Below are 18,269 nucleotides of genomic sequence, written 5' to 3' on the forward strand. Positions count from 1 at the left end.
AGATTATTAAAGTTTGCGGAAAGATAATTTCAAAAATTTTCTTGTCACAAACAGTCCCCTTGGTGTATGTATAAAAAGACATCACCAAAATAGAAATTTGTGAGACAAACATCAGTATATTAACGTTAACGTAATTTTCAATGTAATAATAGGCTATACCTATATATTTGCTACTCAACAGAACTTATCACGAACAATGCAAAACAAGCAATAATTTAGTAGGAATTTGAAATAGAATGTCGTCAGGTAATGACGTAAAGATAATCTTTATGTACGACGCGCTTTGTTATTGGATAATCGTTTTAGTTCCTAATAAGTCGGCCCGTAATTGCTTTCAGGGAGAAAACGTTATCCACTTATAGCGACCCTGGGTAAACAATTTAGTTCTGCGTCGTTGGAATAATAACGGCAATTTACATGCAGGCCCCAGCAAACAATGCAGGTCATAATAGTAGCAAACACAATCCGGCGAACCTTTTATGTATAAAAGTTTAGGATAGGGACCTCTATTTTGCAAACAACTGTCCTGCACTGCGCAATGAACGCTTTACTTTTTTTCTGAGACTTCTGTATAAAGTATGTAACCTATTTAGACCCAGCAAGCTACAAAGATTTTGAAATACGCATGTCGCGTAGTTTATTCGTAATACCATATACAAAACCTTTTAAAATTTGTCATTATTACGCATACCATCGTCTTTATTAGTATGACCATTTTTGTAAAAGCAACAACGGATTTGATTTATAAGCGTCAATCAAACTGATATCATATGTGCAAAACCAAGCGGCCGATTGTCAGTCAAGTTAATTCGATCGATGGACTCACACTCTTCTTCGAATATGTTTTGTTGCAAACACATCATCTCGCATGGTACTATTTCAACCTCTGTATACTCCAACTCGTAATATAATTTATTTATATTTCCAAATTTCCATAAAAATCCTTAGGAAATCAAATTCAACACAAAAATCCTGAATAAACAAAATTTCCTTGTATTAATATTAATAATCTATAAGTGACAAAATTCTATATTCATGTTTTGGTCACTTGTCACGGCTTACAAGTTGGTCACTGGTCAAGTTAATGCATCGCAGATCAGGAAATGTATACAATTTTTGGAATAACGTTTTCTATGGGATTCTGGAGTTTTACGATAATGAAGACTGTTCAGTCGATACTTTTGTTACTTTCTATACTTCTGGATGATAGATTAATTCTGGATGATAGAATTTTTCTTGAAGCTGCTTTGGGATTAACTCTTATCAGCAATTAGGTAAGCCAAAGTTTTGTTGCCGGAAGTGAAATTGGCCAGTCAATAATGTCAGTCGGAACTTTGTGGTGTGGAAAAGCGTATCTCGACAAAGGAAGCAGATCCCCAAAATGTGAGTGCTTCCGGGTTGATAGCGTTGTTGCCTCCATTATAATGTCAGATACAATTCGCATGAGAAATTAACTCATGAGATTATTCTTATGATATAAATAAAGATTTCGAATGCTTCTGTAGCGATAGCAAATGCAAATGAGTGCGCCCTTTACGTAACAGCACTGTGGAATTTTTCATTCACTGATATAGAAAAGTAATGTTCTTAATTACTGTACACATGTTTAGCTCTTTTAGTTATCATTTCTTTTAATTATCATTTTCTGTAAATTAGTTAGGATTTTGCAATCGTTGTATTAAACAGACGAGAAAAAAACCCACGATTTTAAAGACAGACGACGGGAATTGTAATATACACAACATACAACTGCTTTCACAAGATGAAATTTTATCAGGCCATCAGAACCAGCCATAAAGTTAAATTCATGAAGCTTTACGTGCAATGAAACACTTAGCAGTTAGCTTGGTATAGCCAGAACGAATTTGGTACAAAGCAAGCTATTACGCCAAAGCAAATATTTATGGTGGACACGATCAGTAACTTATTAGCTTTTTATAACTGCGGTTGTTGGCCTAAGACAACTGACAAACTTCACTCAGGTCATATAAGCAAGTTGACAACAAACGAACGATAAAAGTCTTACCGCTGGCTGACAAGACGGCATGCTTTTCAATGTCACATACTTACCGTTATTCTCCAGTGGCGATTGAATATAAGTTTAAAGGAAACGCTTTTGTAGTCGTTTTTGTCTGCATTATGTGTTACAAGGTAGTCGTGCATACAGCACTAAGTATATAGGCTTCATGAATTTGCTGACTTAGCAATCTATAAAGTATTGTAATATTTCTTTCAACAATCAACATTTGAAATATCTCTCACGCTCTAAATAAAGACATCGTGGGAGTTTCAACATACTCTCCACATCACTATAAACATGGTCAATCACACAACGCGTTGTCACAAGACTGAAATAAACTAATTTCAGAATTGGTGAACTATAGCTTATACAAGGAATTGTTTTCCCCAGATAATGCTGCGTCTGACGATACTTTTATTTTCCGCATCCTGCGTGCTTGGTAAGTCAAATCATACTCGAAATATGTCCAATGTAAAATCGATATGTTTAGTGCGGCACATTCTTCGAGACAGTTTGCACTAAAATGCTGTAGATAATCTGGGAACATGATGAAAATACGCCAGTGTTTGTAGCACAGGTTATACGAGCATGAAACCATTAGGGTACCACGATCATCACACATGTTCCAAGTTCTGAATATTTAGCATTTTAACACGGTAGGAGATGGAGAATCGGTGGTTTTGCAAAAATATAGTTACTACAAATGGTACGAGATTCAAAATACTATAAAGGATTAAAACTGTTTGCAGCGTCCGATCTGTCTTGTACTCTGCAAGGTGGTACTTGTGTTGATTGGAGATATTACAAATGCAGTGCTGGTGTGGAGACTGGACTCTGTGACGGAGATTCTAATCGTCGCTGCTGTCTCGATTGTAGTTCTCAGTGTAAGCAACGATTTCGTCATAAATGTTTTATCATATAATGCGCATTGATAGTCGTGTAAGGTCCACACCAGATTCTTCTCTTCTCACAACAAATAAAAAACGAGAAGAAAGGACAAAACATTTTTCAGGCCTATCGGATGAGCAAAATTGGGCGTCTTGTTGTGATTCCGCATGTACTTCAAATGGAGGGTCGTGTCAGGACAACTCAAATTACTGTGGCGGATCTTACTCTTCCGGGAAATGCGGAGGTCCCTCGAGCAGACAATGCTGTTCAACAAGCAGCACAGGGGGCGGCGGCGGATGTAAGCGCGTTGAGTTTCATTTCTCGGAAACAATAGACTTGACAAAATATAAAAACGCATTGCTAAAGCTAACTTTGTTTTTACTTTGTGGAAAAGACTTTTTTGTCTTATCGAGTCTAACATTGACAGTAACAGCAGTGACAGCACACACTGCTATAATTTTTTTTATATTCTTATAATTTGCCTTCTAAAACTTTTTGCTTTTGCTGAAGCAACAAAAAGGTGTTGTAATGACGTACCTTCTTTTTAGCCTGCACACTGCAAAGTTATTCAAGCACCTACATTAAAGGATATAATGGCTTGAACGTTGAAGTTGAACCGGGATTCGTACAGTACATGGACAACATGAATACGTATGCAAGACAATGTGGTGTGACGGTAATGCTGTTGTTGTAAAAAATAATGCTTTGCGATTTTTTAAAAGTGTACATTATTGTGCTGTTGCTTATACCTGGAAGGTTCTCTGCATCGGGCTCAGCGCACAAGAGAGGTTAGATAACTTACATGTATAACAAATCGCCCACTAAGCCTAAAATAAAAGCATAATACGTCTCACGCTATAAAAACAGTTTCGACCGCGATTCCACTCTAACTTCAATATCACTCTACACGTTGAGAAGCAAAGACAGTACAGTGAGGCAACCACTTACAATCGTTTCGAGCAAAAAAACAGTTTTTGGTAGCAATGTTTTGCTGCGTTTTTGCTTCTCACTCGTAGTTTTGTTTCGTAAAGGTTTGGGTGACACACGCATTCCGAGATGAGAACGAATCATTAGGAGGCACCGTTGTTCCACCTGCTACAACCTCCAATCATTTGGTTGGTCATGCTATTGATATGAACCTTGATACTTCCAGCGGATGGTGCAACGGAGATTGCTTGTATGGTAGGAATCATGTAACGATTAAGTAAATTAATCAAAAGATATGCCAAACCATCAAATTTTCTAAAAACATTCGGTTTTTTTCTTTGTCAGTTATACTTAATTTGTAAAGGTGGTGCCTGAAAAATCATCTCCTACGAACATAAATTTAGCAGTTCCAAACAGCAATGTTTTTTTTCTTTCAGCCGGTTATAACTCCGATGCAGAATGTTTCATACAAAAAGTGATGAACAGCGGATTACGTTGGGGTGGCGTCTGGTCCACATCTGACCCGGTTCATATCGACGATGGACTGAATTACTACGATTACAGTCTGTGGAACTCTCTCTACTATCAGCTGCAGCCAGCCTGCTGAGAATGAGAAATGAGAAAATAAAATTGAAAGAAAACATAATTATGTGCCTGATAAAAATTTTACGAAACTTAAATCTATTAAAAGAAAGAAATGTATGTCTTATGTCTTAGATAAGTATGTCTTATTTCTAAAAGAGATCACCGCAACCGCAGTCCTATACTAAATCATACACGAAACAAAAAGTGTTGGTATTGGTAATTGGTATGCGTAATTAGTTTTTGGTCGCTTGGATGATAACCCGGGTAGCCATCGGTTTGAACTAAAAAAAGGACAACTAGGGAACGAAACAAGAACACTATTAAACAGTGCACAGCAGGAGAAGGCGATCAATGTTCCTAAAAAAAATAAAAATGAGACACTATTTTCATGTTCTTAACTTTGGTATCTCTTTGGTACAAAATGGTATACTAAAGGTGTCGAAATGCTCAAAATAGGATCCTCTGCCCTAAGACAAAAATAACGACGCAGGTGAAAAGAAGGACATTTCTCAGAAATTAGGACAAAAATATTTTCTAAGACACATACATTCAAAATAAGGACAAATCCAACCCAGTCCAACAACTCCGCATTTCACGTGATAACTGTTTAAGTTATTGCAAAGATGGAACAAATAACGTTATACTGCGTTGCCGTGGTGTCGTCAAAACTACTTTCGAGACATTTTAGATAACATATGGTATAATCTTAAGTTTATTTATAACGAATTCTCGTCCTGTTAACAAAATTGATTAATAGGTATCACTAAATATAGAATTATGATATTGCGTCGTTTACAATAAGCGCAAGATGATGTGTAAATGTATGTAATTGTTTGTCATGCCCTAATAAGGAAGTGAAAATATGTACGGTCGCTTTGCGTGTCATTCGGTTACATAAGATAACTATTTGCTATATTCTTTACAACAGATGCTCTGAATTTTGTTACTAAGTAATCTACTGCATAAACATATTTTTGTATACTCTCGATAGCTAAATTGCGAACAATTTTTCATATGTCTTCCCACAGAGGCGTATGTTAACCTTATGGTGATAATAACAGTCATTATGAGAAAAACAAAACGCCTTAATTAGCATATGTTTAAACAGTGTAGTTACTCAAACGATGTAATTTTTGTCGACCGACAATTAAAAACAGTTTGGTTTTAAAGCTGTTTCGGATACCCATCTCTACCACAAGTCTTGTAAATACATATCGTCGACCTTTGGTTTGTCTTTATGCACATAGAAGTCGGCGTTGGATTATTACAGGCAACTGGAAATGGGACATTGTATGATGAAAGATTACTTCATCATATATACTTATATACTTTGTGTTAATAACATACAAGGGCCTTGGACAACCCTACGGGTATCACCATCGAGCTAGTAATGCAAATATTTTTCTCAGATAAAAAATAATTTTGATTCCATTCCACACAGCACAAACGCATTGCCCCGGACTTTCGCTTCTTTATATACTATAGTACGGGGGTGTTCAAATGGCGGATCTCGATCCGGATCCGGATCTTTTCAACTTTTTGTCTGAATCTTCCAATGTAGTCTTGAAACAATCTTGCAGCTATAGCACACTTCACTTTGGACTTTTACAAAGTTATAAATATATTGTAGGGCTGTAGGCCCTACAATGTAGGGTACATTTACATAAATAAAGCACCATTAAAATTAAAGCATGTCCAATATGTTTACTATTCGTATTTAGTGGATCATCATGTTGTCAGGTTTGGTTGTGGTGGATCATGCCAGAAATTATTTGAACACCCCTGCTATAGTACTATACCTTCTACTGAAGAATCTCAGTTAAGTTTTATGATATAGGGTTGTTAAAGGCGCTATATAGACACTTGTTTAAGTTTTCCTCAATATGCTTTTCTTAAAACCATAAGTCGAACTCTGAGAATTTTCTAAAATATTGGAAACATATAATCCTATTTCAGTTATGGAAGGTCATATATCCCTTACGTCTCGTGATTATTCCAGTATGAGAGTATAGGCGGTTCCTCTCGCAACGCTGTTATAAATTTTACGGCATTAACGCTTCTCCTTTATAATAAAAGTTTTTATACCCGGAAGTACATCACCTGATCACTGAGGGGATTTCCAAGAACAGCGAAACAGTTACATCGATTTTCGTAATCACTTACGTCATAGTGAGTTATTCGTTTAACTTGTAATAAAAATGGCTTGGGTAAAGCATGCTGGATCGGCTTCAATTAATTATTTATGAGCATCTTAATGATCTGGCAATATGTATATATATATATATGCCGTATATGTATATATACGGCATATTATTACTTGCCTGCTCTTCGCATCACCAATTTTCAGATATAATAAATGTCATTCTTCACGTACATTGAATATTTACACAAAGGAAACTGTTTATGTCATTTTGATGTTGTAAAGCTATAGAAAGATCTTTTTCTAGTGAATCTATTCCAATATTGATATATTGATTTTTCCCTGTTCGGGGTTGTTTTCAATTAACTTGTTTTTCTGAATTATTGCACGATTTTATGGTCGCGAATTAAATTTACACTGTTTGCAATTTCGAAATAGTAGCTTTTCATTTCAAATCTGACACAAAGCACGGTTGCTCCGTCACGAAGTTTTTATTGCAGCCAACTGGCAAAGCGTTTGTGCGCGTTCTGCGAAATTGACTTAAATTGGTTAATTGAATATATCGTTGAGCCTGATGTTAAAACGATCGGAAAGCCCACTCGTTGTTTTGATATGTCAACTTGTTTAGAAGTGGTGTATAGCCTTAATTAAAAATCAATCGTTGATTTGTTTTGTTCTCAGAAACAGTCACGAAAAGGGAAATGGACCTTAATTACCATTTGCAAAATAGGTCTGTCGAAGCCGTGTACCATCCAAACCGTGTCTCTAGAGCGTGCTTCAATGGCCTGTAATTGCTAACGCCTTCCCTGCCCAGCACCTGGTTGAACATCAACCAGACGACCGCCACCACTTGGTAATAATTAGCAATGACACCGCCAACCTATATTGCTTAAAATTACGCCTTTGTAGCAAGCGCAATACCACCATTTAAAGTCAGCATTGCAATATCTAGCATATTTCGGCAATCAGCTATGTGTAAACGTTATTACCTAATATACAGTAAGTGTAATTAAATACCACCGTATTTTATGTGAACATACCAGAGTGGTTACGGGTAGATGCAAACTAGTAACTTATAATGCATTATGATCGCAGTTGACGTAGCATATACCCACACTTTTTATTCGATTCACAACATTTCGACATAGAATTTCTGCCTATTTGTGTACCAACCACGTGATGTCAAAGACAGACCTGCTCCATGAAATCTGTATAGATAGAAAACATCTTTGTCTGGTATCCATCGTGATTGTGTGTGATGCAACTTGCAAAATTTTTCTCGCAAAAGCAATGCCTGTGGTAAACATCATCAAACTTGCATTGTTTAACGTCAGTTAAACATTGAAAGACTTGTTTTTAGCTTGGTAGCTACAGCATCAATCGGCTTTCTGAAATATGGTGTAAGGTTATTGCCGTACAGTTTAACCATCTAGCTTGTTATACATTGCTCATCACGCTCATTTTCTGCAAGTTCAGATAAGTTTGTACAGTGCTTGGTTGGTTGGCTTCGAACATAGCGTTTAAGACCTGGAGATTTCGTTTGCCAGTTGTACTGTTTTTCAGAAGTATTTCCCGATCGAAACGCTTATATTCGACTTTGCAGAAATCATATCAACCTTTCATTCCCGTTGCCTATATGCAAGTAAACCAAGAACTAACACGCTATTGTTGCCATTTTGTAAATAGAATAGCCAATCAGAAAAGTGTTGTGATACACTCCTCAGACACAGACATTTAATTGCAGTTTACCAACGTATTATCGCAAGACTTTTGTTAATGATAGTTGCTGATTGCTGGCAAGTAGTTTTTATACCAACTTCAGCTCTAAGTGTTGCTTGCACAGCTCATAATACGCCCGTATTAACAAGTTTGGCTTAAGTGGGTTCGGAAAGAAATATCTAGAAATTACCGGCCTAGTGTACCGACTAGAAACCGCCCTTAATTTTGTGAAACATTTTAGGCTGTAATTTTGTGATTGACTGCAGTCTGTAGCGGAAGAGGATAACTAGCAACGGATTTCCTGTTAATTAAACACCACTAGAATTCGGAAACGGAACTTCGCTTTAACCGAAGTTATCGAACTATTAGCTTCCGGTTAGGCGGTATGCTTTAACCGCAATGACGTATTTAACTCTTCACATTGTTTTTAACAAACAGAAAACGTTGACTTATAACGGAATATCGGGATAGAGCTATGCCTTTTTACACTTTTGCCAACAATATTTGACAAGTCATGAATGTCGTCAATGTTTGCGTCATTGATTAATTAACGTTGAGAGATTTTCCATGTTTGCTGGCCTACGTTGAGGAACAATATGCTTCCGGTACTGAATGCCTCTTATACTATTCCCACGATTCAATGCTGGATGTTCTGTATGACGTCGCAGTAACACTCGGTATGCGGAAGCATTGCGTTGGTATTGTCGAGGCAGTGCCATGAACAAGACGATTCGAAAGCTTCATGGTTGTTTTCTGTTCAGTTTGGATGGTTTTAGCCTTGCTGTACAGGTGTTGCAGTGCGAATCACAGCGCCATGACAGCTTTATGACTAGTTTATTGGTAAAAGACATATTTAGCTACAGGCGACGTCGTTTTCTTGCGTCACCACCAGCTCTAGGTGAAACAAACCTGATGCAAGTCGTTTATCACTTTGAAGTGCCGTTCGCTTCGTTCTCAACAACGTTGTTTTTTGAAGAACCTGCTTTCGTACCGTGCGAACGAGTGGACTCATCTCGCAGTCGTATGATTCAGGTCTCAGAAACAGCAGACCGATTGTTAGTGTTAACAATACAACTAATACCAGAAGGCGTGTTTAGCGTGTAATTTAATTATGGACACTGGTTGCGTGTTTGGGTTAGTTTAGCACGTCCTGCTTGGGAGAACGAATATCAGTTTAACATAATATTGTACGTTAAGGCAAGTACTTTTTACGCAACCTGTTTGGCAGCAAAAAAACATTTGCACATAAGATGCACAGGTATAAAAAAGTAAATCAAAGAAATGATAAATAGGAAGATAAATAGACTAGGCACAGGGTTTATAGTTAAAAGCTGTTTGTTTAGCCGATGATGAACAAATGACAACGGGGTTAATATGCCGTGAAAAATGAAGTACCACGTTGTACTTCGAAAACGGCGAAATATTGACAGCGGAAAACCATCAAAATTACATGTCTTAACTTGATCTGGTGGCTCGCGGAAAGTAAGCGCATTTCGCAATATTACTTTGAAATCAGTAATTAACATGTTAGAAGTGTAAAATAATCATTTTGTACTGTGCGTTATACATAGTTTTCAAATAAAGTCATACTTTTGAGTAAAAAGAAACACAAAATGCTCTCAACACTGAATGCGCAAGAAGTAAATTTTTTAGTAAAATTCCAACCTGTATGCGGATACAAGAAAGAAATGTTTCAACAATGCTTCATAGAAAATTAGACGATTAGCAATGTATTAATTGGTATATTGTAAGGCAATGGCGTGATTTTCCTGGAAAATAACCAAAAACCGTACAATGATTTCATGATCACATGCTTGTCGCATCACATGTGGTCGCTTTTATTTGATTGAATTCATGACATGTTTGCTTTCTAATCCTATGTAGTTGCTTTGGTACCACCACGCGCTTGTTATTCCCGGCAATCTGTAGTCATGATGACCTACACGCATGGGTTTGTTTTCGGAAATCTCTCCCAATGATGTAATATTGATTAATACGAAAACATACAGCTTAACATGCGATGAAGTGCACATCGATGGGAAACAAGTACGCTGTTCAACCAGAGCAACAATTGGGTCAGAGTAGATCTGGTTACGGCCTGTTGTTATTGACTTAAACGTCTTGTATCGCGTCACTTTGCAGATTCTAAGGAGACAAGGGAAGGTTTTTCATTTGGAGGCGCGTGTGGGTAGAGTGATTTGTCATGAAAGAAGAGACAAACGACCTCTCCAAGCAGACATTTCTCTCTCTGATTGGCTTAACTTGATAAACAGAAAAGAAAGGAGAGGACAAGCGTCAGGAGAAAAAGTGTTGCGTATATACTCGGAGCAATGCCTTCTGTTACTCATTTGTACACAAAGCACGTGGTGAGAAAGTGAGTTCAGTCAAGGGGCTAAGGTATAATGACGTAACCGAGGTCGGTGACAATTGTTTCGATTTTGAGCATTATTTTTCGTGTGACACGTCAGAAAAAAGGTACTTAGCCTTATTCAGAAACGTAAATCAGCAAGTGTTGAGGTTTAATGATTCATATTTGCGACAACGGTCATGTCTGGGTAGCAAATCAAAACGGTTAAAAGAGCTAGTTTGTATTTGTGTCCCATGTACATGAAAATAAAACACCAGCTCGACGAAAGATAATACTAGCAGAGCAACTGCAGTTGTGATAAGTGTTATTTAATAATGCTTGGGTTAAACGTTTGTCTGACACTATTTCATCGTAAAAAGTTAGCTATTTGAAGCTATTTTTCTCGGTTGCTGGTTGACCTATTTTGAAAGTTTTTACGTTACATGATAACCTGTGTAAGCATGTCTTTTGATCTAAATCTTATCAATTTAATCCTAATTAACTAGGCATTTTTTCTAACCTTACCAGTTACCACCGCGTACAGTACTTTACAAGGGACTGCGTTGCTTAGCTACGAGGAAATATAGTTATTTTCAAAACGGTTAGGTAATAAAATGTCTTAGATTTCAGGCTTGCATCAGATAAAATCATATAGGAATACCGATTTGGTTTCACAAGTTGTATTTAATTTAATTACGTGTAGCTGTGTAGCTAATAGAGGCAGACGATATATGCTGATCATCAGGACTGTTTCAAAATTTTGTAAAATGTGTCTTCTAATAATTCTGTGCTTTATTTTGCAGACGTTATCATAAAATTTACTTGAACGAGATCTTTATATTGCGATTATCGAAACGATGACACCAACTGACGTGTCACCAAGCTTACCAGTTGTGAATTACACTGGGGAAGCTAAAACCGAAACCTTGATTCTGTGTTCTGGACTGCCATCCTTACATGGAAACCAAACCAGTAAGCACAACTGGGCAAATGAAGCTATCATTGCGCCACGAGTTCCGGCAGTCAACAGCCGACTAGCCATGTTGCGAAACATCGACAGGCGCACCGAACGCGCGAGAAAAAACGGTGCTTTCCAAAAACCACCATCGTCTGTTGACATTAACGCGGCTGGAAACAGGAATCTACCATTCGGTTCAAACCGAACGCAACTGGTAAAAGTTTCCGTGTACACCAAAGCCGTGAATCCTTACGTGGTTGTTTACGACTCCAATAAAAAGTACGCCAAACCGGCCGCATATCTCAAGCTGGTCAACTGTGAAATATCAATTAACCAGGTTGCCGCTAGCAAAGATAATGGCCAAAACGGAAGCATAGAAGACGACGATTGTACATTCAGAATAATTCCGCATAAAAACGACGACATGGATGGCACTAGTGTCGTGACGCTTCGAACCTCAACACCGGAGAAACGGGACGAGTGGGTAGAGTTCCTTAATTCCGTCAAAAACGGAACCGAGCCCTTATCCGGGTACGTACCCGGCTCCAGTGTCTTGCCAACCCTTGTGGAGCAGGATGACAATGGGAGTGAAGAAGAAAACACGAACACTGATTCCCTAAAAGCGCCGACGCGGAGAAAAGCGAGAGAGGGAAGGCGCAGCAGCCTAAATAGCCTCGGCATCAGGCTTCGTTGTTATAATGTTGGGAAAACAAGATAGTTTTGTTAAATTTCTACCATTTCATTTCTGGGCGCTTTTCTATTGTCTTTAACTTAACTATGGTTCCTTCGTTTTCATTTTATTATTTTTGTGTTATTTTTACGTTTTTTGCGATTGATTGCAACGAGTGAAAGGTGGTGCAATTTCTAGTTAAACATTTGATGGAACATAATTGATGGAGTTTTTTGTGTTTTCATTGAGTCCGTTGTGCTGTGTTTTTGTTTGAGTAACGCTCAAAACTACATTACATATTTTGAAATATGGTATATTACTCGTCATACTCAGAGGAAACTGTTTGCAAGACTTAAACCCGGCGATAATTTCTCATCGCTCGAGCCCTGGTTACCGAAGTGGTTAGACTAGGTGTAGAGTACATTATTTATATATTACGAATGTGTTGGTGACAGCAATAACTTCAGGTTACTTGTCAAACGCTAACACGCAAGACCGCCAGGAAGTATTAATAAAATAAGAGCAGTTTCACCGTTTTAAGATGACCCGATTTACAGGAAATTGTATCCAATCGTCGCGTAGAAATGACGTGCGCCGATCGATTCGATGTAGGTTACATTTGTCAACATTATTGTTTTGGGAAACCCTTTCATATTTGTGATGTTGAACTATCGATGGCTTATGACTATATTCTCGTGTATTGCAAACGCTCAGGCAGTTTATCCGAGCAAAACAGAAAGGTTTTATCGATTAGATGCCTTCAAACTGGATTAAACCCAACCCGCAAAAGTTATTATCCCATCGGCTAAATGCAGGCCTTTGCCATATGATGGAGATAATACTAACGAAATGAAACCCGAGGCAATTCATTTCGTGTAATTCGCGTCACTAATACAAAATGATATTGCCGCAGAATTGTTTATCCTTTGATAGGGCCAAAATCGAAGATACGACCTTTGCTGTATGGGACAGAACAAGCCTGTTGGGTATGAGACTTCCTTGATGACACACCTGCGGTCGTGACGCTGGGCTGCTCGTGGTACTCAAACAGCCTGTTGGTTTTTCCTTGTTTTGTTCGATTAACAAACGATCGCTATAACAAGAGACTCCTTTATGTAAACCACAAAAGGCTATAACGAGAAGTATAGTAAATAATTTAACGTAATCTATTAAGTTTTATTGTTGTACTTTAGTAAAGGTAATTACTGCACGTATGCAAATGCCGTTAATGTCAGTGCTAACAAAACTGATACGTAGCGGCTTGTGTCAACTGACGAACAATCAATATACATAAAGCAATAAAAATTTTAATGAAAGCATAACTCACTAAAAATGTAACAATTATTCTTTAAAAAGAACTTGATATTCTGTATCTGTTGCGGTAAAAACGTCAGTCAGTTGCGTTCATATAGCTTCAATCGTCAGCGCTAGAAATAGATGAATCTTGCAAGAAAACAGAAATGGTAAAAAAGAGAAGGAAAATTGGAAAATTTTAACATTTATTTTTGTGAATAATGGACCAGGAATCAGGAAAAATAGTTCAACGAATCAAAAGCTTTACTCAATTATTTTTCTAAAATAATTCCCTGTAGTTTATTATTAGCTCATTGACCATCGAGTCTATAAAAAATCATTTCATAATCAGACAGCACTTTCACATTGAAAACATATTTTGAAGCCATTATTGATTTTGTTTCAGAATTTCAAACTATAAATATGAAAATACTATTTCAAGATATTTTGCCGTAAAATCTTTCGTGCAACGTTTGCGGAAATGAAACTGTGTTGTTTGCACGAATGATGCCATTTATGACGAGGACAATTCAGTACGGTATAACATTACAAGCAATAGCCATGTTGTTGCTTGTAGTACTGATCCAATAAAAGCTACATGAAATGTTGGTTGACCACTTCTCTGATTATGCTGTAATATTGTTCCAGATTGCTCCGGGGTTTGCCAGCGTTCACCCCTGCTACGTCGAACAAAAGATTAGTCAATTTGACGTCATGATTATTTACGCAACAAAAGACACAATAACGATGACGCAAGTTATTGTCGCGGCTAGGTTTAAACTCTTAAAATGTAGTTTAGAATACGAAAAACACTTGAGATACTAAAATGATTTCGATTTGCTCCATGAGCATAAAACTTAAGTGTAACGTCCAACTCAATTGAGAAGCATATTACAGATGCTCCTGCAAGACTAAATTCAACCCAAAAATAACTCAGCCCTGGACGATTAAACCCAGGACGACCCAACCAACATGAGTAAGTTAAATCGTCTTTCGATCGAATTGCCTAAACCGTCCATTGGTAGAATCGTCCGTGATTGAATTTACCGATTAACCTCTATGATATACGTTTAACGAAGTTACGATAAAATCACAACTAAAAGATAATATCTAATGACGAACACGCAAAAGGAAGTAAAGAGCCAAAATAGTAGAAAAACAAGCTTTTGCAACGCATAAACAGCGTGACTTCTTTAAATACCCGTGCACGTGATTGGGGCCATACACCCAAAATATCTGATGTATAATGAAGTTTTCTATGGTTTTTGCTCTTCAGTTCGTTTTCAGGCTTGGTCACAAACACAGTTGTTTTGCTCCAGTGAAAACCATTCTAATAAAGAGTATTACGTATCGTAATCATTTGTGACAACACTTAGGCCTACATGTGAACTAATATTTGTCTTTTAGGTTAAAGTGATAGTCTCTTTCAAGCGGACTTTCCACGGCGACAAACAACAATTAGCACCGTCCTCGACTAGAAAGTATTTAGCGCAAGTATCACAATCTTTTTTCTGTTTTCATCGCACCAGCAATAAATATTATGAAGTGTTGAAGTTTAGAGCAAAATGGCTCTGTTGCTTTTTCTTGCTTGCTTGCTTTTAGCCTAGACTTTTTCCTTTTTGTTGCCAACTCTATAACAGTACAAAATAAAAACAATAACTACGCTCAAAACTAGCACTAACAATCAGTGCTATAACCAAGTCATTTTTTAAAGACTCGAGTCAAGTCTATTTGGGAAGTTGACTTAAATCAAGTCGGATCAAATTACTAATTGGATCAAGTTAAGTCAAGAATATAATGCAAGTCAAATCAAGTCATGTCATTGGCTATACCTTTAACCGATCGTTCGCAACGAAATCAAATGTCTGTAATTCAGTTGATCAATAAATTAACAAATAAGATTTAATGACTTACGTCTAGTTACTTTCCGAGACTCGAGTCTCGTCAAGTCAAGTCATTTCAAGCATTGACTCGAGTCATTACAACACAGCTAAAAACGCTTCATGGATAAAACCTGATTGGAGATTACTTAACCACGTAACAATATCAATGCACAGCTCTTCGCTGAGAGTTGGCCATTTCAAGAAATAGTTCGTTAACAAGTTCTTGCGTTTGGCTATTACGTAACTCTGGCTATATTTTGCATAATTAAAGGTACGAACAAACATATTTATCTTTAAGGACGTTTCAGAAACCTAATACACCTTTATTTCGTAAACCGTGTACACAATAAAAGACAATATAACACCATACAAAAATTACACCGTTTTTTTTAGAAGCAGAACATTACGATCTTGTTCAACAATGTAAAGAAATTAATTGCCTCCAATACTTGCTTTAAAAAGTAACTTCTTTGACATGCACCAATAACGCCCCCTGGCGGTTTCATAGCAATCAAACTTTGTGTTATGAATTAAGTGCTACATTATCTACATTTTACAGTATATAAAAATAATGATATAAAAGTATGTAGTAAATGAACATCTTTAAAAAAAAATTTTCAGCATGCATAACAAAAACCTGGAAATTTATGTTGCAATTTGTCGAGTTTTGTGTCTAACTGGGTAACCAATAGGTATATACCGTATATATCTATATCAACCAAATCCTTTTATGAAGCACAAATTGCACAACGCATCATACCATTACTACGTTGGATAAAAACTCTGGAAAAAGTGACCTATAGCTAATATATAGCGGTCCAAGAGTTTTTTGCAATTCAAAAATTGATAAGTAAAAAAAACAATGTGTTCAAGGTTACTTACTAAATACGTCAATTGTCTAGTTTATTAGTATCTTTGCTTACAGTTTGGAGACGCCGTTAGCTTCCCTATGTGTCAATAGAAACGGTAGCCTGTTCATAATCTCTCCTTATACGATTTCTATCAAATGTGAAATAACTGTGATTGGCATTAATGTAGTCTACAAATACAGTAAGTACAATGTTTAAAAAATTTTCTTGGCATAAACAAACCAAAGTGGTTCGCATAATAAATTATCACCACTGTTAAAATATTTTTAAGTATATAGACCTACATCCAAAAAATTAATGATGAAAGTTTATGATGAAGCATTAAACTTTCCGCTTGCTTGTTATGAGCATAAGTTTGTCATTATAAATAGGCTATAGCCTAATGACTTCATATGATTGCTAAAATATAGGCCAAGACCTATCAATATACTGTAGTTGTTAACTTGTTCGAGACTGTTTGTTAGTAGATTCGTACTATTAGTCCTAACATATATTTGTATAAGTTATCTAACTCCTGAGATATTCTGCCTATCTGTTATATCTGACTCCTAGATTTGTAAATGCGTGTCCAGTTTAGAAAACCTTTAAATTATCAGTTCTCGCGGGCTAGATCCGAGATTGGCTTGTCAAGCCCACCTCACTGTGCCACAAATAAGCTTACTGTACAGTCTCTTGAACAAAGTAGCAATCCGGCCCGTAATCTTCAGTTCTCATGCTTATCTGGTCCTTTGTGAAAAAAATTTAGACTTTTAACTCTTACGCATTTTAGGTCAGATTCTTCGCTGACTAATTATCTAGACGTCATATCGGACAAGCCCAGTGCATAGGATTTAAACCACTGTAAAATAAGAAGTAGGCAATACATTTTCAAAATTTTTTTTATCACGTAAAGGATTTTTTATGCAACTCACCTGAGCGAAATCTTTACAATCTATTGCCCTATAGTTAGCCATGTGTATCAGAATTTGCTTTATTCAGTACTGAAAAAGTACCGCGGTACAGTAATACGGTAGTATAGTACAGAGGTATTGCCCACCTATGCCAACGCGTAAATAACATATTTTGGCTGGCCGAAAGGTTCATGACAACGTGTTCATAAATTGCACGCTAAACTATCGTGTAAAAATATAGCTCTGTTGGCTTAAGGGGTTATTAGTAATTATTATACGTATTTGGAAACCTGTTCGTAATTCGTATACGCGTTGACAAAAACACACGTTTCCAAATGGTCAACACGATTGCAATTTACAAGCGTGTATAGGTGAGCCAATGGTGAGCTGTTTGGCCAACACAGCTAATTTTTTGCACGCTAATTCAGCGTGCATGTAATTTGTGAATGCATATGTGATTCATCAACGCGTTATTATGACCTTTTCGCCAAGGCCAAAAAATCAAACCTACGCGTTCGTAAATTGCGATTGTGAACCTTTCAGCAAGGCAAAATATCTTACTTACACGTTCGCATATATGTGGGCAGCTCCGCGGTATTGTGCTAACTGGGAGTATTGTAGGGATTGTGAACTGTTGGTAATTATTATATTGCTTTATTGATTATTATATTATATATAATTATTGCTTGATCGATTGTTCGCCAATCTAACTCCATTGATAGCGCATTCATTAACCACTGAAAGTCTAGTTAAGTCTAGTTAAGCACAGTACCAAAACCAAACTCTCAATGTCTTATATAATTATTTATTATTGGTTCTCAACGAAACGGTTACTGTTTCCAGAGCACAGAATAAAGCTGCATTCGGTAGACTGTAAATTAAAGATTCGCAATATCAATCAGACTTACAATATCAGAGCTAACGCGTTAAACGCTGAAGTATATACGAATGACGTAATTCGGAAGTAATCGAAACCGGGTGGTGTATACCCAGGGTTGCCATCAGTCTCAACTCAAAAATAAGCACGGCTAGGAAACGAAAGACGAATACCACCTTAAACAGTGCACAACAGGAGAAAGC

General features: G+C 37.0%; 2 protein-coding genes across 2 annotated transcripts; both read left to right on the top strand.

The window, feature by feature from the left end:
* Positions 1–2,336: 2,336 nt before the first annotated feature.
* On the top strand, positions 2,337–4,539 carry LOC143444125 (uncharacterized). The gene is made up of 6 exons (XM_076943251.1): positions 2,337–2,459; positions 2,770–2,904; positions 3,033–3,206; positions 3,457–3,584; positions 3,940–4,090; positions 4,273–4,539. The coding sequence occupies exons 1-6, from the start codon at positions 2,414–2,416 to the stop codon at positions 4,440–4,442; spliced, it is 804 nt and encodes a 267-aa protein (XP_076799366.1). The 5' UTR covers positions 2,337–2,413; the 3' UTR covers positions 4,443–4,539.
* A 5,657-nt stretch (positions 4,540–10,196) lies between these two features.
* Positions 10,197–12,568, top strand: LOC143466278 (uncharacterized). Its single transcript, XM_076964943.1, has one exon. It carries the CDS (start codon positions 11,484–11,486, stop codon positions 12,300–12,302), a length of 819 nt encoding a protein of 272 aa, XP_076821058.1. The 5' UTR covers positions 10,197–11,483; the 3' UTR covers positions 12,303–12,568.
* The last annotated feature ends 5,701 nt before the right edge of the window (positions 12,569–18,269 follow it).

This window comes from Clavelina lepadiformis, chromosome 1 (assembly GCF_947623445.1).
Source record: "Clavelina lepadiformis chromosome 1, kaClaLepa1.1, whole genome shotgun sequence".
In the NCBI taxonomy this organism is placed as follows: Eukaryota; Metazoa; Chordata; class Ascidiacea; order Aplousobranchia; family Clavelinidae; genus Clavelina; species Clavelina lepadiformis.

Bases quoted from the DNA above. Each gene is read 5' to 3' on its own strand.
- LOC143466278 (XM_076964943.1), top strand. From the start codon at position 11,484: ATGACACCAACTGACGTGTCACCAAGCTTACCAGTTGTGAATTACACT.
- LOC143444125 (XM_076943251.1), top strand. From the start codon at position 2,414: ATGCTGCGTCTGACGATACTTTTATTTTCCGCATCCTGCGTGCTTG. The intron at 3,207-3,456 runs GTAAGCGCGTTG...CCTTCTTTTTAG, and splicing joins CACAGGGGGCGGCGGCGGAT to CCTGCACACTGCAAAGTTAT. The intron at 4,091-4,272 runs GTAGGAATCATG...TTTTTCTTTCAG, and splicing joins CAACGGAGATTGCTTGTATG to CCGGTTATAACTCCGATGCA.